Source organism: Candoia aspera, chromosome 1, assembly GCF_035149785.1.
Source record: "Candoia aspera isolate rCanAsp1 chromosome 1, rCanAsp1.hap2, whole genome shotgun sequence".
Classification (NCBI taxonomy): Eukaryota; Metazoa; Chordata; class Lepidosauria; order Squamata; family Boidae; genus Candoia; species Candoia aspera.
In genome coordinates this window covers 331,095,825-331,119,218 of record NC_086153.1, presented here as the reverse complement: position 1 = coordinate 331,119,218, position 23,394 = coordinate 331,095,825, and the positions used below count along the sequence as shown (strand labels likewise).

The 23,394-nt window shown below is 43.6% G+C and overlaps 1 protein-coding gene across 1 annotated transcript in view; it reads left to right on the top strand.

Moving 5' to 3' along the window:
* ELL (elongation factor for RNA polymerase II) overlaps window positions 1-14,130 on the top strand; it is a 49,703-nt gene extending 35,573 nt beyond the window's left edge. Inside the window, exons 7-12 of the mRNA XM_063290692.1 lie at window positions 5,975-6,071; window positions 7,694-8,162; window positions 11,441-11,507; window positions 12,375-12,546; window positions 12,754-12,798; window positions 13,550-14,130. Of these exons, the coding sequence (XP_063146762.1) occupies window positions 5,975-6,071; window positions 7,694-8,162; window positions 11,441-11,507; window positions 12,375-12,546; window positions 12,754-12,798; window positions 13,550-13,666 (967 nt within the window). The 3' untranslated portion in view covers window positions 13,667-14,130. The remainder of the gene's footprint in view (window positions 1-5,974; window positions 6,072-7,693; window positions 8,163-11,440; window positions 11,508-12,374; window positions 12,547-12,753; window positions 12,799-13,549) is intronic.
* The last annotated feature ends 9,264 nt before the right edge of the window (window positions 14,131-23,394 follow it).

Below are 23,394 nucleotides of genomic sequence, written 5' to 3'. Positions count from 1 at the left end.
GGAGCATGTTTTTGAGGGGAACAACCATTTAAAAGGACTAGAATTCACAAAGGCCAAGATTTGCTTTGTCTTTACTCTTGCCATTGTTTTTGATAGAGTTGTTGGATGGTAACTTCAAACTTCACTGCTCATTGGCCATGCTGGCTTGAGCTGCTTCATTCAACGATGTCTGGAAATGCACAGATTTCCCACCCCAACTGAAAGAACACCTGGCCCTTCCTGGAAGCGGCAGATTGCTCTGCTGCCTGTTTTATGGAAGCTTCTTGGCCTCTGTTGACCTTTTCTTAATTGAAGAATTCTTGTTTTGTGTGTTGACCCAAGAGAGTAGATATGATAGACAAATCAGCTGTGGGGAGGTGGTGGCAGGGGGCGAATGAGGGAGGAAAGCAGTTTGAGCGTATCAGAGTGAAAGGGATAACTTTTAAATGTGCTTTTACAATCATCCTCATATTATTTTGGATTACAGATCCCATTATCCCTCAAGCTAGCATATTTACACTGGTAGAAGGGGAACCTGCATACAATAGAGCAGTGATTCTCAACCTGTGCTAGCTGGGGAATTCTGGGAGTTGAAGTCCACACATCTTAAAGTTGCCTAGGTTGAGAATCACTGGGTTAAAGGGAGGCAGGTCAGGGGACATTGGTGGGTCTTTGGGAAAACTAGATTACTTCACAGGATATGCAGCCTATACATGATCAGTATTAGAAATCCTCTCTAGACTCCCAGGATGGACTGGGAAAGGTTAAAGCTGTATATGCTGGCTGGGGAATTCTGGGAGTTGAAGTCCACACATCTTAAAGTTGCCACAGTTGAGAAACGCTGCAATAGAGGGTCTGGATCATTTAGTGTGTTTCAGGTTACTATTCAGCCACAAAGTTCACTGGCAGCTTTGAGGATAAATAAGGCAAGGCAGGGGAAAAGATATAGAAAAAGTCATATACACCCCCTGAACTCTTGGGAGATGTAGTTATGAAGTGGATTTGAGCAGAAACCTCTTTTTGCTTTCTGTATCCATGTAGTTGTATATTTATGTGCATGCTGTGATTCTGCACCAGTGCAGAAAACATGTGGAGTTTTAATTTATAGTGGCCAGGAGTTGCGACTGACAGAAACTGAGCCCAAGAACCTGTTCCTAAACTGCATTTCCAAGCATCCCTTGCCACTGACCGTGCTGGCTAAGAATACTAGGAAGTGTTCCACAACATTCCTTATTCCTCTGTCATCCCCATTGTGCTCTAGATAAGTATTTCTCAGCCTTGGCCACTGGTTGAGAAACACTGCTCTAGATGCCTGCGAAAATAAAGCGTAGAAATCTATGGCTAAAATCTGCATGAAATTGCAGGATCCTGGGAGGTGACAAATCATGATTTTCATATTTGGAGGATTGGGGGTCAGCAGCCCACTCCTCTTAGGGGCAAGCAAAATGGATCAAGGAGAACAGAATAAGAGAAGTGGGGCCAGTTTATAAAAGTTGCCCTTTGCTTTTCTTGGGGCAAAATATGGAATGCCTGGTCACCGAATTATATTGCAATACTGAAATACACCTCTGTTTGTCGCCTTCTGGGCTTCTCTTGGTTCATACTTGTTTGCCCAGGCGGCTGCATCCGTTCCATAGTCTATTTTTAGGTTACTGCTTATCCACATGCCAAAAAATATATATGAGGAGGAAGGGGTATAAAAGTCACCACCTCCTTCTCCCCTGGAGGACTTGAGTAGATACAACTGTTCCACCCCATGGCCTGATTCTATGCAGTCTGTGTATAATTTGTAATTTTCCATTTAATTATAATTCAGTAGTTGAGTTTCAGTGCCCATCAGTCCCCCTCGCTTGCCAAAAAAAACTCCTGGTCTTTCAGATTCTTGTTAAACCAACAGTGTCTCTCCTCTGAGCCAGCTGGGCTTACGAACTGTGGAAACTGTTCAAACAGGACAGGAAAAAGGAGAGTTCTTGTTTGCCTTAGCAAAAAAAAGGGGAAAAAATCAAATGAAAAACACAGCAATAGAAACAGAAGACGTGACAAATGGGGGAGACTGAGCCATCTCTTGCTTAATTAGCAGTGGGGAAGAGCAGCATTTGTGTGAGTCCTGTCTGTGTTTCCTATACACACATGTCCATGCATGCATCCTGGCACACACCCCTGTGCAGCATTGGGGGTGGGGACAGAGGAGCTCCCAGGGTCTGGCCAGGTGAAACAGGCACCTTTAAAGTTAAAAGCAGAATGTTGGGCAGTCATCCATTCATTCAATTTGTATAGCTGCCCATCTCAAACCAGTGATTCTGGGTGGCGAACAATCATATTAAAACAGTTTTAAAACACAATACAAAAAAAAAAAAGAAATACAAATAGCAGCCAAGAGATATTTGTTTCTTAGATTTAGTTTATTGGATTTATATCCTACTTTTTGTCTAGAACAGTGTTTCTCAACCTTGGCAACTCTAAGAGCTGGCAACTTTAAGAGCAAAGCTGGCTGAGAAATTCTGGGAGTTGAAGTCCACACACCTTAAAGTTGCCAAGGTTGAGAAACACTGCTCTAGAAGCTCAAGGTGGCATACTGTATGTAGTGTTCACTCTTCCTGTTTGTCCCCACAACAGCAACCCTGAGAGGTAGGTTGGGCTGAGAGAGAGAGAGAGAGAGAAAGCACTCAACTGGCCCAAAGTCCTCTGGGGAGCTTCTGTGGCTAAGGGGGTTTCCCTGTTCCTAGTCCAGCCCTTTGTCTGTCTGTCTGTCTGTCTGTCAAATTTATATAGCTGCCCATCTCACGAGAAGTGACCGTGGGCAGCATACAATAATCAGATAAAAACAGTACATATATTTAAAAAAAACATTAAAAATATAAACATTTAAACATTAACATCAAAAATATAAAAATCAGCATTAAAAATTAATTAAAACAAATATATACACTCCCCTACTGCACCAGCCTGGCTCTGGGGTTGAGAGGAAGGGGCTGGCCCAGAGTCCCCCAGGGAGTTTTTGTGGCTGAGGGGAGGACTAGAACCCAGGCTTCACCACTTCTAATCCAGGACCTTTTCCGCTACACCACATTGGCGCCCTGCCTCCCCCCCCCTCTCCTCTCTCCCTCTCCCTCTCCCTCTCCAATGACAAGTAAAATCACCAGTGCCCCCTTGAAGAAGTGGAATGTACTGAATATTTTCCTGCGCAGTTTTCTCAGGCAAAAGAGGGGCTCATAGTGGGATCTTAAATAACTTCTAAACATGTACCAACTTTAAGTGCAGTTCGAAGTAGTAGAAAGCAACAGACCACCTATACAATATCTTGCAACAAAATGGATACCCACGCAACTTTATCAGAAAGTGTCTGATCACTCAACCCCCCTACAGCTCAACCAACACAAGCTATGAAAAGGATAACCCTGCCATACATCGAAAACATCTCAGAAATAACCAACAGACTGTTACAACCACACGGCATCAGCATAGCACACAAACCAGCTACCCCACCCCCCAAACATCTTAAGCAAACCAGAAGACTCAGCTGTCCAGCAAGAAAAAACAGAAGTAGGCATCTACAACATACAGTGTAAGGACTGCAACAGCCGCTGTGTAGGACAGGCAGACAGAAGACTAGCAGAGCGCAATCCACAGCACAAGGGCAGACTCAACCCTAGTTTCAAGTGAGAAACTGATGGCATCCTAGACCAAGCTAAATCCCAAAACCCTAGGGAATTCTGGAAGCCTGGCACTCAGACCCGTATCAGCCATCAGTAAACACATAGAGATAAACCACATTTACACACCATTGAAAAGAGGCAATAAAAGAGCTAAGAAGGAAACAAAAAGACCAGAACACGTCCTCTCCAGCAGCCTACACCCAGATAGGCAGGGATTAACACCAGACAAACAAGCAGAAAACAATCCCCTAATCAAGGAACTACCAAGGAGAAAACCACACCCCACCAACACTGGCAGGGCAAGCTACTGCATATAAACAGGGAGCCAACCGCACACTCACCAGCACTGATGATGTTACCTAGCCAGATAATGAAATGTCTGCAAGCAAACAGCCGAGATCAGAGAACACCAAGGACTCCACAGTCCAACCCTGAGCTACAGATACTCTCTTCTGCTGGAACTTCTTTCTTCCTCCATCCTTATCTAAACTAGTCAAATAAAGTACTTTCTATCCTTATTTATAACCTCTTCCCCTCTCCTGATAAAACTGAGAGGGAACACTTTTCAAAGCTGATGAAAACCTTTACCAAAATGTTGCTGGGAGTCGAGCAGCATATAAATTTAACTTCTTTTCCTCCTCCTCTGTTTTCAGCTCTCTTTATCCAAGAAATTTTCTGCTTCAGCTTTCCAACTTTTCAACCTATTGGGAATTCTGAAATGTCACTTTTTCAGATAGATTGCTGAATAAACACATTTATTTTAAATGTATGTATGTATGTATTTATTACTGATGTCTCCAAGCCCAAACATTCCATTTTTATAGAACCAAAACTGAACCAAACCCTAAAAAAAACCCCATGCCCTCTTGACCTCTGGACTAGACCACCGCAACACACGCCTTTAAAAATCTTATTTATTTATTTAATTTCTATCCCGCCTTTATTATTTTTATAAATAACTCAAGGCAGCGAACATACCTAATACTCCTTCCTCCTCCTTCGTTCTCCACAACAGCAACCCTGTGAGGCGGGTTGGGCTGAGAGAGAGGGACTGGCCCAAGATCACCCAGCCGGCTTTCATGCCTAAGGCGGGACTAGAACTCCCAGGCTCCTGGTTTCTAGCCCGTTGCCTGAACCATTAAGCCACACTGGCTCTTTACATGGGGCTGCTCCGAAGAACGTTTGGGAACTTCAGTTGATGCAGAATGCAACTGCACGAGTAGTAAACGGTGCCAGATATTCAACACATACAGCACCATTACTGCATGAGCTGCATTGGTTGCCAGTGTGTTTCCAGGTACAATCCAAGGTGTGGTTGTCACCTTTAAAGCCCTTTGTGGCTTGGGACTGGGTTACCTGAGGGACCATCTTCTCCCAGTTGTTTCCAATTCAGTCTGGCAAGTTGGGCATGCTCCAGGTCTCATCAGCCGAGGAATGTCAGCTGGCAGGGACCAGGAGGCGTGCCTTCTGTGCCCTCTGGAACTCTCCCTCCAGAGATTAGGATGGCCCTGACCCTGTTGGCCTTTCGTAAGACCCTTGAAGATCTGGTTATGTGCCTGGGCCTGGGGCCCTGAGTGTGTTAAGGGCCCCATTTCTTGACTGTACTGATATTATGGTTACAATTTTCTTGGCTGCTGTGTGTGTGTGTGTGTGTGGTTCATTCTTTGGTATCTGGTTTTAATTGATCGTTTACCATCCAGAGGTACTTGTTTGAGATAGGTGGCTATAGGAATCAAACAATAAATAAATACAATGGATTGCTTTCAGCCTTTCTTCAGTCTTCCCTTAAACAAAAGCAGTTAATTATTGTATTGATGCCATTACAAGGTGGCTGTGAAAAGTAATACACACAGGCAAGGCATAACTATACAAAGCAAAGACCAGTGCTGACCAGAGAGGTAACATAAGCTTCACCAGAAATTGTACCTTCCAACACTGTTAGTAGTATATGAATTAAAGAAAAGAAAAAAGGTTGTATTATTTGGTATCTACCATGTCTGGCTGCAAAACAGGGAAAGAAAATGGGCAATGAAGTTAGATGATCACATAGAAGGCCTCAGTGTACCAAAGACTGAGTGCTGAATAAATGCATAAATGAGGAAAATGAATCTATAGGTCTGTATGAGCTTCCTGTCAAGTACTCTTATAGGGCTTCATAATATTTCAATATGTAATAAATGCCTTCCACCATTGTGTAGGTTTTTTTTTTTTTAATGTTTGGCACTATTGATCCGGAATGTCTTAACTTGCTCTTGGCTCCTGTCAGTGATGCTTTGCTTGAGAGCCAGTTCTGAACGCCAGTGCCATGCAGTTCTTTTTTTTGTTGTTGTTCTTTTCAGGAAACTCTGCCAGCCACAGAATCCCAGCTGCGTCCCTGAGAATTCTGCTCCCAGTCCTCCAAGAGATACTGCAAACGTTTCCTCCTCCCCTCCCCAGGTAGGTGGGAAGCTTTTAAGGCTGACATATTGTCCGGTACCCAAGGTAGATGAACGTTTTCAGGTAGATCAGATGGTTTCAGGGTTTAGTGATAAAGCATGCTCACATGCATCCAGCTGAAGGCCTTGCTTGTCATGAGCACTGATGGTGAGCAGGAGGGGGCCCCTATCCAGGGGGGAAAACGCATGCGTAGTAGTGAGGAGTTGAGCAGCCATTCAAAGAGACACAGAACAGACCCGCCTTGACTTATGGGGTTTATCTGTCTGGGTTTTTCCCACGCTTCTTCAGTTTGTTAGGATTTTCTGTCTTATGTAGCAGTAATAAACACTAGAGACCTATTCCTCATCTCAGCGTGGTTCCTGACTGTTAGGACTTTGCTGTTGTTTTAAAAAACACACATCCTTACTCTAGTGCAGTGTTTCTCAAGCTTGACAACTTTAAGGCGGGTGGACTTCAACTCCCAGAATTCTGGGAGTTGAAGTCCACCCGCCTTAAAGTTGCCAAGCTGGAGAAACACTGCTCTTAGTGAAAGCTTAGCTCAGACACAGAGGCTATGCAAAGTGGTTTTCCAAGCCCATGCTGGCTGGGTGTGGTGTGCTGCACCTGTTACCCATATCTGCCTTCCTCTTACCTCCCATATGATCAAAAGGTGGTTTGTAAGCAGGGCTTCCTAACTTTGCTTCCCCTGGTGATTTGTGGCTGCCCTCAGCTGAGCTCCAGCTTCCTTTCCAGCAGGAGGCTGTGTGGGAGCTGCTCAGCGGCCCCTCCCTCCCCTGCTCTTTGGTTGGGGGTAAGGCTGTTGCCTCCCTCAGCAGCCAAACCACCTCACCCTTCCCAAGGTCAGATTGGAATCAAGGGCTGTGCCTGTGTGTCTCATGAAATTCCTTGTTTCTTCTTTGGGAGAGCCATCTGTGGTCGTAAAGATGCTTTTCCTCCCAGCCTCCCCCACCAAACTAAGAGGGTCAGTCTCCAGCAGGGATCTGGAGAGATCTTGAGCAGCCCTGCTGAGAAAACTTTCTGTGACTGACACTGGAAGCTGTTTTGGTCAGGCTAGCGGGGCTTGGCTAGTGGGATGGACCATTTCATCTAGGAAAATGCAGCTTTCGACATCCTTGCTTTAAATACATGTCCAATTTATCTGCTAACCTTAGACCAGGGTTTTTCAAACAGGCAACTTTAAGATGAGTGGCCTTCAACTCCCAGAATTCCCCAGCCAGCCAGAATTCTGGGAGTTGAAGGCCACACATCTTAAAGTTGCCAAGTTTGAAAAACACTGCCTTAGACACTGGTACAAAAAAAAATCTGCTGAATATTCCAGACGTTACACGCCTGCCTGACTGCCAAAGGAGGAGACATCTGTAGAATAACAGGAAGACAGGCTTGGGCAGGAGAACTCTGTGAACAGAGGGAAAGCACTATAACACCAGCATAGCAATATCGCTTATTGGGCACTTATTTTTCTTAGGAAAAATCATAAAAGCCAAAATGAACACAAAGGTGGCCTTGTACCGCCCCCTAGTGGCAACAAATATTTTCCCTATCAAATAAGTCCAATTCTTTGAATTTGTGTGATCTTAAACATTACTTTCGTTTTTAATCTTGTTTCCATTTCCTTTCCTTAGAAGCGACCCCAGCCCCTGGACTTTATTGACCCGCTGTCCCACAAAAAGCCAAGGATCTCTCACTGTGCCCAAAGGACTCAATCCACTTTCAACGGCAAACTCAACTCTGCCAACGGGAAGGAGGCCTCTTTGCCCGCCATGGTGGCGTCCGATTCGGTGAGCTCTAGCTCTCTTTTGCCTGCTCTGGAGCTGCCTAGGCCTCACGACCCGCTTGCTGATGTCAGCAACGATCTGAACCACAACGGCAAAGACTTTGAGATGGCGGAGCCGCCTGAGAGGCGGACAGCGAGCCGGTCGACTGCAGACCCTGCCCAGACGAGCAAACACAACTGCGGGGTGCACTCAAAATCCAGGAAGAAGAAGCATAAGGAGCGGGAAAGGAAGGAGGAGCAGCAACCGGTCCGCGAGAAGCCAAACTGTGAACTAAAGAAGGGCGGCCCGAAAATGAGCCCCTCGCAAGACTCTGCAGGTAAAGATGGGGCTCAGCTGGGGGACTGGCGGATCTGGTGGTGCTTCAGTTTCAGAGGCAGAAAGGGACTTCGTAACACATGGGAGAGCTCCTGTGGCATCGGTCTGCAGCTGTTTAAAGCAATTACATCTTTCTCTGTGATCAGGCAGCAGCTGTGCAATCCCAGGAAAAGTTGTGTTTGGCTTAGGGAGCTGCTACATGCCTGTCCTGCATGCTCTGAAACGCCTCTTTTTCTCTGAACCCAAAGTACTGCCTAGCCCTAGAACTGAGAGCTGCAAACGCTCACATGGGAGAGAAAAAAGGAAATAGCTATTTAAAAGCATCGTTCGTTTGGTTCTAAATGATGTGTACATTATCTTGCTTCAAGTGGCATCTTCAGAAGCATTTGCAAGAGGAAAGGAGACTCCTTCATCTAAGAAACTCGGTGCATCCTGCAGAAGAGGCATTCTGTCATGTTGTATGTAGGAAATGCTTTATCCAAAGTGGCACTTGTCAATCATAATGTTTAGCAGCAGTTTGTTTAAGGATAACAGGTGTAATTGAGCGAGTTTTAAAAAAGTCAAAGTAACTGCTTAATTGCTCAATTAAGGCTGTGAGCCTAAGATTCCCAGGGCCATATGAATGGACATCAGAGAGGAAAGCCAAACATTAGGTTCTCTCTCCCATTTCCTTGCTAGTCTCTGGGGTTCCTGCTTTGCAGTGGGTTTGCTAATATTGGATCGACCCAAAAGGGGATGTGGTGAGAGCTGCACAGTCCTGGCTACTGTGATATTAAGACAACTGTTGGCCTGATATGCAAATAGGTTTTTTTAAAAACTGAAAAAAGGAGAGATGTGAACTCTCATTCTGTCTTATGTCTAAAAATAGGGATAACTACATATGTGTAACAATGCATAGCTTTGCTAAGGTTGTGAACATTCGTCACAAGATTGCCAGTGTTGATTTGTAAACCAGATCACAAGAGCACCAGTTTCCTGACCCCGTTCTGCAGAAGCATGGCATATCCCTGATCCTTCACTGAGACAGCCTGAAATGGCACCAAGGGCCAGTCCTTTTCCTTCACAGTGCCCAGCCTGCCAGTGGTGGTAATTAATATTTAAAGTAACTCACCACATATAGCTGCATGTAATATAAAGTAAGCCATTGTATTATTAAAGTTCATTTGAAATAATAATAATAATAGAACCGAAGTTGGCTGTCGGCATGCTCACAATTCCCCAGCCAGCACGTTAACAGAAGAAGGATTGCCTGGTGCTACTTGAAATTGGGTGTTAACTACTCTCATGCCCAAGCAGGTTCTCTGTGCAGCTTCACAAAATTTGTCTCCCGTTTCCAAAGCCCCTGTCCCTGCTGTCTTTCATCACCAGTAAATCAGGACTGGGGGCCTCATCTGGACCCCTCTTTGCTTTATTGTGAAGTTTTGACAATGGCTGTTATTAGATCTTCCACGTCTTTGCTTGTTGCTGTGATTGTTGTAGTAGAGTATTTGTACCAGCCTACAAAGATGGAAGTAGGAGAGGAGTTTGTGTTTCCAGTTATCTTGGAGGTAACGGTAGACTCTTAGGGTCTTCCTGGTAAAAAAGGTGGTGCTGAATGAGATGATATTGCAGAATACCTGTGTAACATACCTACAGTTTGATCCTTTGGGTGCAAACCCAAGCAAATATGTGGGGGGGGGGGAGTTTTGGTAAGAAAAATACAGTGGCTGAGTGGCAGCACCCCTGGTTTGAGTATAAAGCATTCTACATTCAGTCCATGGTACCACCAGATAAAAGGGCCAAGGAACAGCTGGTGGGAAATACACTTCTCTAGACATCGAAAAGCTGCTGCAGACCTGCAGAGATGAGACTGAGCTGGATGGATCCGTTGGCTGACCCACTGGAAGGCAGGTTCCTTTGTGGACATGTCTGTGTCCTACACACAGAATGAGGACTGGCGATTGGGGATGATGGCCGTGCTGCCATGTGAGCACCTTGTTGGTCTTTGGCTTAAAGTCCAGCGCCCAGCCAGCGGGTGGCTGTGCTGCTCTGAACACAAGCACCCTGGCCTGTCCGGTGCACCCTCCCAAGGCACTCTTTGGCTGTCTGTGAAGTGAAGAAATGCAATCCAGATTCTCTTTTGGACTCTGCTAAGCAACTATAGTGGCTTTGTTCCTTTTAATCTGAAGCAATTGAAAAGTTGCAAAGTGCACAGGCATTCAAGTTCATTGGGTTTCATTTTCAAGCTGTGAGTACTGCAGAAAGTATAAGGAAGGGGAAGAAGTTTGAATCATGATGAAAAGTCTCATTCAAGAACTTACAATAGAGCTCAGATGGAATAGATGGATTGTTTATTTTTTTCTTATAAGCCCCATTTTCCAGGACATGGCTATCCAGCCTTGTAGCATGGAGTAACATTGTTCAGTTGGCCTTTTTTAAAGTCTATACCCAGGTCACCTTTCAGTCTTAAATCTCCGATTTTATTCCTAAAAACTACCATGTTTTTATGGACCAGCCTCACTTTGGACCTGGGAGAGACCGTCACCATGATAAATAGTGCTAAATAATGGCTAGTTTTTATAATTCGTTATGATAATAGGAAGCTGCTTTATGCTGGAGTGGCACATCTAGTTGAATCAGATGCTTCATGACAGACTCTGATTCTTCCAGGGATAACAATTACTGCTGATTTATTCTAACAAGCTGAGATAAAACCTGAGATCTCCTGTGCTTCAGGAACCAATGGAATAAATTTAAAGCCCTTGATTTCATTTTAAACTGTTGTAAACTATAGACCGGAGTCATTATCAGCCTTTCTGATCCTCAGCTTTTTTGCTCCATGTCTGAACTAAAAATGGAATTTAGAGTGAATACTCACTCAGGGTTTTTCTGATACTAAACTTCCTCTTCCCTTCTTTTTAATGCGCCGTGACTGTCAGCATTTTTTTTCTGTACAACATCCCTGAATTATCACTCAGTGGCGCTCAAAAGTAGCCCTATCCAGTTTGCCTGCCTACTTGCTAGCCACCCTGAGCTCGGTCTCCATTTTACAAATACCCACTCTTGCATGGACAGATGTTTCTTGCTGATCAACAGTTTTTTCCCCCAAGTGGTAACTATTTTAGCTTGTACTAAGGAGTCCTGATCTTCTTCATGAAGTTCTGTCAAATGTGCATGCCACGTCATTAAATCTTGTGAAACCATTTTAAAGCAATGCACTCTTTCAGGGTGATTTTAGAGCATCAGTCTGAGGATGCCAACAGCCCTTTCATTCCCTTTCTTTCCTTCTCCTTTTTCCAGGTTTAAACAGGACATGCAACAGCTCTAGTGTTCCAACGTCTACATCGGAAATGCCAGACTATTTGCTGTAAGTGTTGAAGACTCGTGCTGCTGCACTGAACAGTAAAACAGTGGCTGTTGGATCAGAACTTGCATGACCCACTCGTTTCTCTTTAAGGCAGCAATACTATTTTTCAGCCTGCAGAAACGTGAGAAAAGATAGGGCTGGTTTCGTTATAAACCATGATCTGCTGTGCTTGGGCAAATTCAACTAATTCAGAAGTACCTCTTCCAATGATTTTTGAAGCATGTGCAGCCATACAGAATTCTGTCTGGGATCCTGTGTCGTAAAGGAGCTAGTCCAGGGTTCCAGCAATCGGCAGGCAGATATGTATGTTGCTTTGTAGTGTTCGCGGCTAGTAGTCATGGGGTGATCAACCCACCCCTCTGTACAGTTACATTATCTTCATTTAAACTGCTCTGTTAATGGGCATCAGTGTAGCAGCACATTTTATGAGCAGAGGATATTAGGTGAAGAATTACTGTACTTCCTTTAGTTTGCCTTCAGCCTCCTGTTAATCCCTGTTGTTGGCTATTCCTCGTATGTTACTCATCGGAATGCAGCTGCACCATCAGCTTAGCTAACAATACTGTAATACTGACTGTCAAGTTCCTATACCTTTCTAATTACGTTTCCTTACCACTTGAGGCTTCATTGTGACTATTCTTTGGGGCCTAATATCACACCAGCCTTCCTCAACCAGGCAGCTCTGGGTGGACTGCGTTGCTCTATAAACCAAATACTCCTGGAGAGCAGCAGGCAGAGGAAGGTGACTATCGCTCTTGATCACCCCGGGTGTGGAAGGTTCAGGCTTATACAAGAAGGGGCAGTGCAAATGCTACCTATTCGTTTCCTTTGGGGTTATTTCATTTCTAATTTTTATTGCTGCTCCAGAAAATACGGTGCCATCTCCTCCTCGGAGCAACGCCAGAGCTATAAGAATGATTTCAACGCGGAGTACGGCGAGTATCGTGACCTGCATGCCCGTATTGAGCGGATAACCCGGCGGTTCATGCAGCTGGACTCAGAACTAAAGCAGCTTTCTCAGGGCTCGGAAGAATACAAGGTGAGGCGCTCAGAAGGCCGACTTCGGCCTGTACCTTCAGCAGCTTGCCTCTTTGGGCAGTTGAAGAAGATGGAGAGGGAACTGGATCACCGCATCTTGGCCTTAAGCCAGAGCAGCGTCTTCACAGTCGCCTTTGCAAAAAGAAATGTGCAGAAAAGGGTTTTTAATTTTTTAATTTTTAATATGTGGCATATCATTCTTTTGCAGATTATCCACGATCAGATCTTGCAAGAATACCGAAAAATTAAAAAAGTGAGTCATTGGGCTTCTTGTTCACAATCATGTGTGTTTGGGGATGGGGAGTAACAAGGATGAAAAATCCTAATGTTCTCATCTGAGAACACCTTGACTTGATTGGAAGCAGCTTGACCGAAGAAAAGAGCGTTTAAACTGGCCTTCCCATACTTGATTCCTTCCACATGTGTTGAGACTGCAGCTCCCTCAGTGCCAGGACCGTTTGATTTCTGGGACTTGTTTTTTAGCACATCTGGAGAGCACCAGGTTAGAGAAGGCTTCAGTTAGACAGGCCATAAGAAGAAGAGTCCGGCAACAACTGTCTGCCATAATGACTCATTTTAAAATTTCTAGTATGCTGAATCCTTTTTAAAAGCCAGCTTTTCTTAAGAATACAAGTGCAGTAGAGTGAATGAAATGGAACCCCAAATTCTTGTGCATTTTATTTGAATATGGTAATGTGCAAACGGTATATTGCAGCTATCCAATAAATTACTACTTTTATTACGATGGTTTAACTCATCGTAAGCATTGCCTGTTGCTAGTTGAAGTGTGAGCACAAGATGGTAGTAACAAGCCAGGGGCGGCCTCCTTTTTCTTGCTATCAGATGGCAGCATCTGCTCTTTTCTTCCTTCCTTCTGTTTGGTTTTCTGCAGCCCTTAACTGAAGTTGGACAGGTGATTATTTGCCTGGTATTTTTGTCCTGACTAAGGCGCTGTCTTCCCTGATAGAGTCAACTCTGTTCTCCTTCTTTGTTCTCCCTTGCAGACTAATCCAAATTACAGCCAGGAGAAGAACCGCTGTGAATATCTCCACAACAAACTGGCCCATATCAAAAAACTGATAGCTGAATACGACCAACAGCAGTTCCAGTCTTGGCACTGAGCCTGGGGGCTGAGTGGGACACCCAGATGGACGTCAACCTGTGAACAAGTTCCACAGCGAGGGAGAAGTCACGCTCAGCTTCCTGGGCTCAGTGACTCAAGGATTCGATCCCAGTGAGAAGTCCATCACTGTACTGTACACACCCAGGAACCAATGTGGCTTAATCTCAGCGTTTTACACTCTGTCTCTCCCCAGATATTAAAAACAGTTAAAGAAAGGAAAGTTTGCTTATTCTTAGATGCCAGCAAATGAACCTTCCTCCCCCACAATTGACTCTTCTTATTCTCCCCACACCCCTCCAAGGGCAGGTTCAGTTTAGAGTTGGAAGCAAAAGATTTTCGGGGCCCTGTTGCAAATGCTACCAGCCAGGAGAGTGCTTGGGTTCCTGGGGTGGGAGGGAAGGAGGGAATAGCTCCATATACAAACCTGTCTGTCCGCTCTCCATTAAATTCTTGCATAACTCACTGCTTTCTTGTTTGTATTTCTGCAATCTCCCCTTTCCTTCCTGGCCAGGATTTAGTGTATGAATCAGGAGCCTGATGCTGGTTGAATATCCCTAGCATGACTGGCCTCCCTTGGCCCAGCACATGCGTCTGGAAGGGCGGCCATTGTCAGAGAAGTTTGTTCCACCTTCCCATCTTTTCTATACAGCAGCTTAGTTTTGTCAGATGCCAACTGATCTGCATCTGGGCATTAATTTTAAAGGGGGGGGGGATCTACTAGAAAGCTGCCTCCCTGCTTCCCTGATCAAGATGAGGAATCCTGTTTCACTGTGAATGATTAAGTACTCAGATCTTTCTCTGATCTCTCATTTGGTGGGACCCTTAACCGCCCCCTCCCGCCCAGGAATAGCCACAGCGAGGGGCATGGTAAAATGTGGGGCAGGGCTTTTTTTTTTTAAAGCAAACTTCTCCAAAGGGAACAGCACAAAATCAAAGGACATATCAGAGAGGATGCTCCCTTTCTGAAGAATATCTCCCATTTATTTTTTTTTCTCTTGTTTGTCAACCAAAAAAGAAAGAGTTCAGGCAGGGGATTTAAAAGCACAATGCTGCCCGTGCCCCCCCCCTTTTTTTTTCTAATTGTGGCAGGCTGTGATTTTCCTCTTCTGCATCTGCTGGACTTAAAAGTAAAGGTATACAGAATGTTTCAGATTCGAAATGTTTTGTGAAACGGGCTGCTCTGACCATCCTGGGAGTGTTTTGAATTCAAAACAACTCTCAATTCAAGTCTGAGACAGGTGTTTTGAGTTCGTGACAGGCCCATTTCCCAGCATGGATGGAGCAACGGTTGCTTTGAGCTGAAAGTACTTTTAATTCAAAATGTTTCACTTTGCCCAAAGGGAAATAGTGTTCTGCCTGAGATTGCCACTTTTCCCCCTGATCTTTTCCCTGAGTTAAATCACCCAGGATAAAAAAGGAGTCTGTTTTTGGTTTCACTCCTGGCATTTTTTGCAGCATGGCGAGACGGGATGGGAGGGTGTTTTTCAAAACACTTAGGATCAGGCTGGCTCAGGGTAAGATTGGGAGCTCTCCATCTTCTGATTGTTTGCAAACAGAGAGAAAAGGAGATTTCTTGTGCTGTCCGCTCTGAAGGAGGGCCATGGGGAAGAGGCTAAGGTATAGGGGAGATGGGATTGGGTGACCTATGTTTTAGCGACGTTACTCAGGCATTAAAATTACTTTATTTTTCTTCTGCGGTAGTTCTCGTGTTAGGCTGAAATAAAGCATTTTAGCTTCTGCGGACTTTCCCAGCCGCCGGTGGGACCCCGCCTGAAACCGGAGTCAAACGCTCCGGCCAGGAGTGTTCCAACTTAACATCACGCTCTTAATTTTGGCAGTTGCGGGAGAGGGGTCTGACTTACAACAGGGGATATTGTCAGCTGGCAATTTGTGCCTTGTCACAAGGTGTCGTTTCCCTTGAAACGATGCTGGCCAGTTTATGAGGTATTGGCAAGGTGGCAGGGGAGAGGGAGCGCTTGTAGGCCTGAGACTTAGTCCCGTGTGCTCCAATGCTTGTCCTCTTTCCCACCATCCCCATTTTAATCAGCACTCGCATCTTTTGACAATCCTAAATTCAAGCCTTACCATTTTAGGACTGGGCAGGTATCGCTGAGAAAGCATCCTAGCAATGTTACAAGGGAATCCAGTTTATGACAAAAGCTGCAATTGGGTTGTTTCTTAATTTCCTTGAAACCTCTTACCGAGGTAGGTAACACAGCGCAAAACACGTCAAATCTAATTCCCTTAAATAAGGAACAGAGTGACACGGAAGGGCTGTAAGTTGACTGTTCTCTCTTTAATATTGGGGGGGATATTGCAGGGCTGGGAGGGAGGGGGAACAAATATTTTTGGAGGGAAATTATTAAAAGAGATGGATCTCAGTTCTTTATATGATAATCTGCTCAATATAATATTTTTGCAAATCAGAGTTGGATACAAAGAAGTATTGTGTACATTACACAAGTGTGTATATAAATAAAATAAAATATATATTCTGGAACTTTCTAGAATTTGGAACAGATATTTAATGACTATCCAAAAGAGGGAAAATACTGTGAGGTTCTGCTTTGCTGCTTCATTCTAAGACTGTTTAAAAAAGCATAGTTTTGTTTTTTAATTTTAAAAATATGTCATCTGCTTTATTTCCATTTTAGCAGTTTATAAAGCTCCAGGCAAATATTTCTGCAGGGGTAGGTGGAACTTTGTAACCCCCCCTTAAGCCTATTTGAATATGATTTAATTTATTCATAACGTGTGTTTTTGTAATACTTGTACAATGATGAATAAAAAGATACTTTGAGCCATTAAGTTGTTTACAAAAGAATTAAAAAGAAAAGCTTTTTCATGCTGCCAAAATTATACTGTTTAAAATGGCATTTGGCCTTCTCCTTTTTTCTTTTTTTCTTTAAAAAAAAAAAAAGCTGTGGGGACGGGTTCATACACACAAGGGGAAAAAGTAAAATACAAAACTGAATACTGATTTTTATTATTTTTGCAGCACGTAATAAAATCACTGTATTGGAAATACATACAGGCTCTTTTGACATCTGTGAATCAGTGTCCCAGGCATTATGACCCTTTAAAGTGCTAACTCCACTGATTCTTGCTAATCTGCCTTAGAGACACTCTCTGGCTTTGGGACTTCTGTTGTCTGAGGGGACCCAGCAGAGATAGGTTGCCTAGAGGTATCTTCCCCCACTTTCATTAAAAAGTTCCAAATAGTGTACATGGCACTCCCCCTGTTTCCCCCCCGCAACACCCATTAGATAGATTGGGCTGACAAGAGAATGACTGACAAATTTATGCAGCATTCCCATCAGAAATGGAATTTTTGGCTATTCTACACCGCTTTTGAGAAGCTTGGGGTTTTTTTGCTTTTTAATCAAAAGAGTAACATGAAGCCTAATGGAAGCTTAACATACTTGCTGCAATAGTTGTACTCCCCGCACCCCCCAGAAGCCAAAAGCTAACTCCATAATTGGGAGAAATCAAGAAATAGGATCTCTTTTGTGTTACGGGTTGTCTCCGCCGTGTAGTCACATTTTTAATTTATGTTTGAAGCCCGCAGCGCAGGGAGCCGGAAGGATTGAGTGATCAGAACAAGAACTTGAAAAATGCAAAAGGCATAAGAGTTTCGTGGGCAATGTCCATTTTTTCTCCTCCCACACTGATATTGTAGTCTCACACTGTGGACTTACTAATGGGCCCATTTCCCAATTTGCATTTGTTTTAATGGGCACACAAATGAGGTGTTTTTACTAAGTTGTGTCACAAAATTGTGATTTCTAATCATCCTGAAATTCACATTTTAAAAGGGACCTTGGTAGGTACAAGCAGTTTATAGCGGTTCTAGAAAATTTGCAGAAACGTGGACTCAAAGGGTAACTGCTCCAGTACTCACATTAGACCAGAAAATGCCACGTAGGTCAGTTGCTTTGAAATGGAGAATCAAAGAAAATCTTCATGCTTCAGCTGTTGAGTCCAATCTCTGTTAATCCTGTTCAAAATATCACAACCAAATTGGGACGCAGCCTCTGCTTGAACATCCCAACAAAGTTGCTCAGCACCTCTTGGGCTAACTAGTTCCCCTTCAAAACTTGATTTCCACTACCAAGTGATTATTTTTCCCAACATTCAACTGCTTTTCCTGTAACTTAAGACCATTATTCCCACATTCTGGGTTGGTTGATTAGATTAATATTCCACCTTGCATTTGGTGAACATGTCTTGGCTTCGTGGTGTGGTGCCCCGAAGTGAGCACAGTCCTGGCCCCAGGGTCTAGCCCAGCATTTCTCAACCTTGGCCATTTTAAGATGTGTGGACTTCAATTCCCAGAATTCCCCAGCCAGCATGCTGGCTGGGGAATTCTGGGAATTGAAGTCCACACATCTTAAAATGGCCAAGGTTGAGAAACGCTGGGCTAGCCAATCCAGAACAAAGTGGAACTCTTCTATTTTGTGATTTGGTCATCAGGTTTCTTTCAATGCAGCCTAAAATGGCATTTTCTCCTTTGGGTAGCCACATCACACTTCTGACACTTTCAGCTTGCCATCAAGAATTCCAGTATTCTTTTCAGACCTGCTGTAATCAAGGCATGTATCTTCCATTCTATCCATTTTAGGGAAAGATTCACTTTCCCTTAAGTGAAGTGCTTTGCATTTACCTGGACTGAATTTCCTTCGGTTAGAAGATTTAAATGGCTGCCCAACTCGCGTGACCACAACTCCAGGCAACACGCATCAGTAAACCCAGCACTACAATCAAAACCAAGAGTATCAACAGGAACCAAAACAAAATTGATGTAACAGCAGCATACTGTTTGTGCCCGTCAAACATACACTCCACCTCCAAGAATGGGCTCATTTGTCATTCTGCCCCAACACCTGGGAGAAAACCAGGTTTTTGATAGACTGACTGATTGATTATGAGCCACCAAGTCGTTTTCAACTCCTAGCGACCACACAGATAGATTTTCTCCATGGCAATCTATCCCTAACCTGGTCTTTCAAGTCTTTCAACAGTAAACCAAGTTTCTAGAATTTTCCTAAGGCTAACAGGGTCAGGGCCAATTGATTTGGGAGGGTGGGACAGGAGATCGTTTAGCCCCCTTCTCTATCCTATCAAAATTGTTCTAATTTTGTTCTGTTTGCTGAAGTATTTATTTAGCAAATTTATATGGCTGCCCATCTCACTAAACATGATCCTGGGTACCTGTATAACCAGCAACAATTTAAAAAAATATAACAACCATTAAAACAATTAAAGCAAGATTGTGGGAGATGTATTAGTTAACCTAATGCATTTTGTATTATCTGGAAAACTGGATGGTATTTCTTCACTCTCTTCATCCAAATCAGTGATTAAAAATGTTGAACAGTTTTGGAACCTAACTAAATCCTGTGGTACCCCTGACATCTTATTCCAATTTGATGAGGGATTGTTGATGGACACTCTCTGAATACAATTTTGGAGCCTGTACTTAATTACTTTGCTAATCGGGTACTTTCTCAAATGTTTGTTGAAGTTAAGATATTCTGTGTCCACAGCATTTCCTCCTATGAAGGTTACCTGATCAAAACTGAGATAAAATTAATCCAGAAAGACTAGTTCTCCACAAATCCGTGCTGACTTCTGGTAATCACTTCCTGTATATTTTCAAGATGCTTGCAGATCAGTTTTTTGTGATCTGATCTCAACTATTCCAATATATTGAGGTCAGACTGGCTGATCTGGTGAAACATATGAACCTCTCCAATCAACTGGTTCTTCACTTCAGGATTTCTCAAAGACAGCAAAGAGAGATACAGCCAGAACAGATGGGAAGATGTCCTACTGATGTGAAGTTACATTAGCAACACTGCTCTGCTGAACTGTCTATCAGAATTTTTCCTTGAAAAATAAATATCTTTGTGTTTTTTCACCCAAAGGACAAGAAAAGTCTGGTAAAATTCTCATAGCAGAGGAATTTGCTTCTTGCATTTGGGTTTGTCACAGGTGACCAACAGGTGTTCAGACCGAGAAATGGGCAGCCAGAGAGGCTACAGTGCGATCTCAGAGGGGGAGAAAAATCACAATCTTGCAATACCTCCACCACTTTTCAGCAATATAGTTAAGTCCAAGTCATTTTAAACTTAATCATAGAAATGTAGAGGTGGACAGGACCACAAGGAACATCAGGTCCAACCCTTTGCAACATGCAGGAAACCCAGTTAAAGCATCCATGACAAGTCACTGTCCAGCCTCTTCTTAAAAACCTTCAGAGACTGAGAACCCACAACCTCCATAGGCAGACTGTTCCACTGTTCTACAGATCTTACCATCAGTTTATCCTCAAACAAAATCTAGGTAGCTGTAACTTTCACCCATTATTTCTGGTCTTGGGTTTCTCTGACCATGAAAAATGGTTATTGTTCTATCTTCCCTATAGCTTCTCTTTATGCACCTGTACATGGCTATCATTATGAAATGAACTTGATAATTGTGTAGAAAACAGAAGACTCTTTTGCAAAGGAATAAAACACTGGATAAACTAGAAGACAGATCTTGGCACAGTATTGAGTTATGTTAAGGTTTAAAGCATGTTAAGGATTAATGTGTTGCTCTAACAAGGCCTAGTGGGAATAGAGGAAGCTGGAAGGGAAGAGACTGGAAAAAGCACTAAGTGCAGAGATTATTTTCTTGAGACGTTGCTAATTTAAGGTTCTATCCCTTCCTATTGAAAATATACCTTTGGAATCCTGTAGCAGTGGCAGCAAAGTTTATTGGATAAAGTTTGGAATGTTTGGAAGCCCTTTCCTTGAGAGATAACTCAGCTAAGATCAAAGCTTGGCTTCATCACACCCTGTACTGCTATGCATCCCTTCATTGACTGATTATGTGCAATCAAGTTGGTGTTAAACTCTTACCAACTACATAACTAGATCTCCAGGATGATCTGTCCCTAACCTGGTGCTTTGGATCTTCCAACAGTGTGCCATGGCTGCTAAAGCTGAGCCTTATCTACCTTGCTGCTGGTCATCTTTTTTGTTTCCTTCCACCTTCCTCAGCATTAGAGATTTCTCAACAGAGCTAAGTTTTCACATAATATGTCCCAAATATGACAATTCTAAGCTGTCATTTGTGCCTTGGATGAGAATGCTGGATTAATTTGTTCCATGCTCCATTTGTTTCTTTGCTTGGCCATTCATGGCATTTTCAGGAATTTTCTTCAATGCCAATGTTCAAAAGCATCAATACACTTTCCATCCTGCTTCTTCAGAGTCCAACTTTTGCTTCTGTAGAGTGTCACAGGGCAAACCATTGCCTGGATTATTCTGATCCTTGTAGGTATAGATAATCCAACAGACTTCAATTAACCTAAAAGATTATTCATTTCACCTGCACATGTACAGTTGGGGAAAAATTCTCAAGATAGCAAAATTAAATTTATGCATGCAACTGAAAAGCGAAAGCAGAACCAACAATGATGAGTCTTACTTGTTTTGATCAAAAGTTTCTCTTAACACTGTGAAGGATCCAGTAAAGAACAGTTCCCTCCAATATATCCAACCTATTTCTTTGAACAATCAATTTGTACTATTTGGTTAATATGTTTGAGTGGGGACTACATAAATATTTAAACCAGTGTTTCTCAACCTCAGCAACTTTCAGATGTGTGGACTTCAACTCCCAGAATTCCTGGGGAATTCTGGGAGTTGAAGTCCACACATCTGAAAGTTGCTGAGGTTGAGAAACACTGGTTTAAAACCTGTAAATCAGCATACAAGGTACCAGGCTAGAAACCAGGAGACGGTAAGTTCTAGTCCCGCCTTAGGCACGAAGCCAGCTGGGAGATTTGGGGCCAGTCCCTCACTCTCAGCCTTAAGAAGGAGGCAATGGCAAACCATTGCCAAGAAAAGTGCATGGAGTTGTCCAGGTAGTGAAAGCGACTTGAAGCCCCCTCCTCCCAAAATCAGTTATCATATTGAAGAAAATCTTAAGCGACTTTGAGATTAGGTGTTCCTTTTTCAGGTGTGGGTCTAAAGCAGAACTGCAAATAGACAGCAGCAAGCACATCTCACAGACTGGGAAGTGCATGTTTCTGCCTTAACTTCCCTAAACCTGCCCAACGTCCCAAAATGTAGTCTCTCTGAGGCTCTGCTAGATTCTGCTCTCCATCCAGCTGAGTTGCCGTGGGCAGGAGTGGAAAGTTACAGCTGGTGGGAGTAGCAACTGTCTCCCTGTTGTCTCTTGATCCTGCTCTGGTGTCAGCTGCTGAAATTTTAATGCGCCAGCACCAACCGTGTGCAGAATACTAAAACAAAGTTGACTTAGAAAGAGCCCGCCAGCCTTCACAATTCCCAGCTTCTTGATTTTAAAAAGGCAGCTGAAATAAGGATTCTTTGTGTAGCTTTCTGCTTTTCTTCCCTCTTGTTAAAAAAAAACAAAGGAGTATTTGGTCAGGACAGCAGTTCTCGAAGCTTCTACTTCTGCGTGGACTCTTGGAATGGAATCAAGGCACTAAAAGTTAAACTTTCCCAGTGGAAATTTACCAGCAAAAGCTCCCACGGCTGTCATCTCTGCTTACCGTATGGAAACCATCCTAGACATTCCTGGGGGGTGGGCTCTGGGAACAGCAGTGGGGCAGAAGCAGAGCTCGGGGGCTGAACACCCCTTTTACATGCCGAAAACAAAATGCTTGCATCTCTGGGTAGAAATGCAGCAGATGGTCAGCCACTCATGGGAAGAAGGGATGTTTCTGCAGGTTCATTGCCCATCAGAGTCAGTCAAACTGGCCTTGGGGGATAAAAGAATTGAAGAAGGAACAGGCAGTTTCTATGTTTGAATATCAAAAAGGTGATGGCTCCTTTGAATCAAACTCAGCTCCTGAGGAACTCAGGGATATGTTCATAATTGTTTTCCTGGCAATAATACGGAAGTGACAAGGCTATCTGCAGGGGGTAGTCAAAAGAAGTCAAGATGGCTTCCACAATACACATTAAAAACAGACCGAGTTTTGATTGCACCATTCTGGCCGCCACCTTGATTTTTTTGACCATACCCTGTGGACACCCCTGGAAGTAGTTTGCCTCTGTTTTTTTCTCACAATTTTTTAAAACTTCCCAGTTTAGTTGATAGCCCTGAGATTTCCTGTGATCTCGCATTGGAGTATTAACTAGCTTTGCTTTTGATGTTCAGCCTAGTTCTGCCTGGTGTTTTAAAAAGCCACCCTCACATCCCCCAACCAGGACAGTGGCAGACTCAGACTTAGTGGGAACATTTTAACTGAACCACCCACCTCAATCCATTTTTGCACAGTGTGGAACAGTGTTTCTCAACCTCAACAACTTTAAGATGTGTGGACTTCAACTCCCAGAATTCCCCAGCCAGCCATGATTCTGGGAGTTGAAGTCCACACATCTTAAAATTGCTGAGGTTGAGGGACACTGATGTAGACCTTCCTTCTCTATTTGGGGGTGGGGGTGGGGTTTCCATTGAAAGCCATAGCTCCAGTGAGTGAGTGAGTGTCAGGGGATGGGGGAACCCAACACTGAAATAATTATTGGGATTATACCTTCACTGATCAGTTTTACTGCCTAAAATGGAAAATATCACTCCATGTCATCACTGCAAACACTGAATCTCTTTGGATGGGAGGGGGCCCTATTTGTGGGGCCCAGGCCAATTGCCCCAGTTCCAGCTCAGAAAGATCCTGCCTCTTAAAATTGTTTCCCTCCAAACAAACAA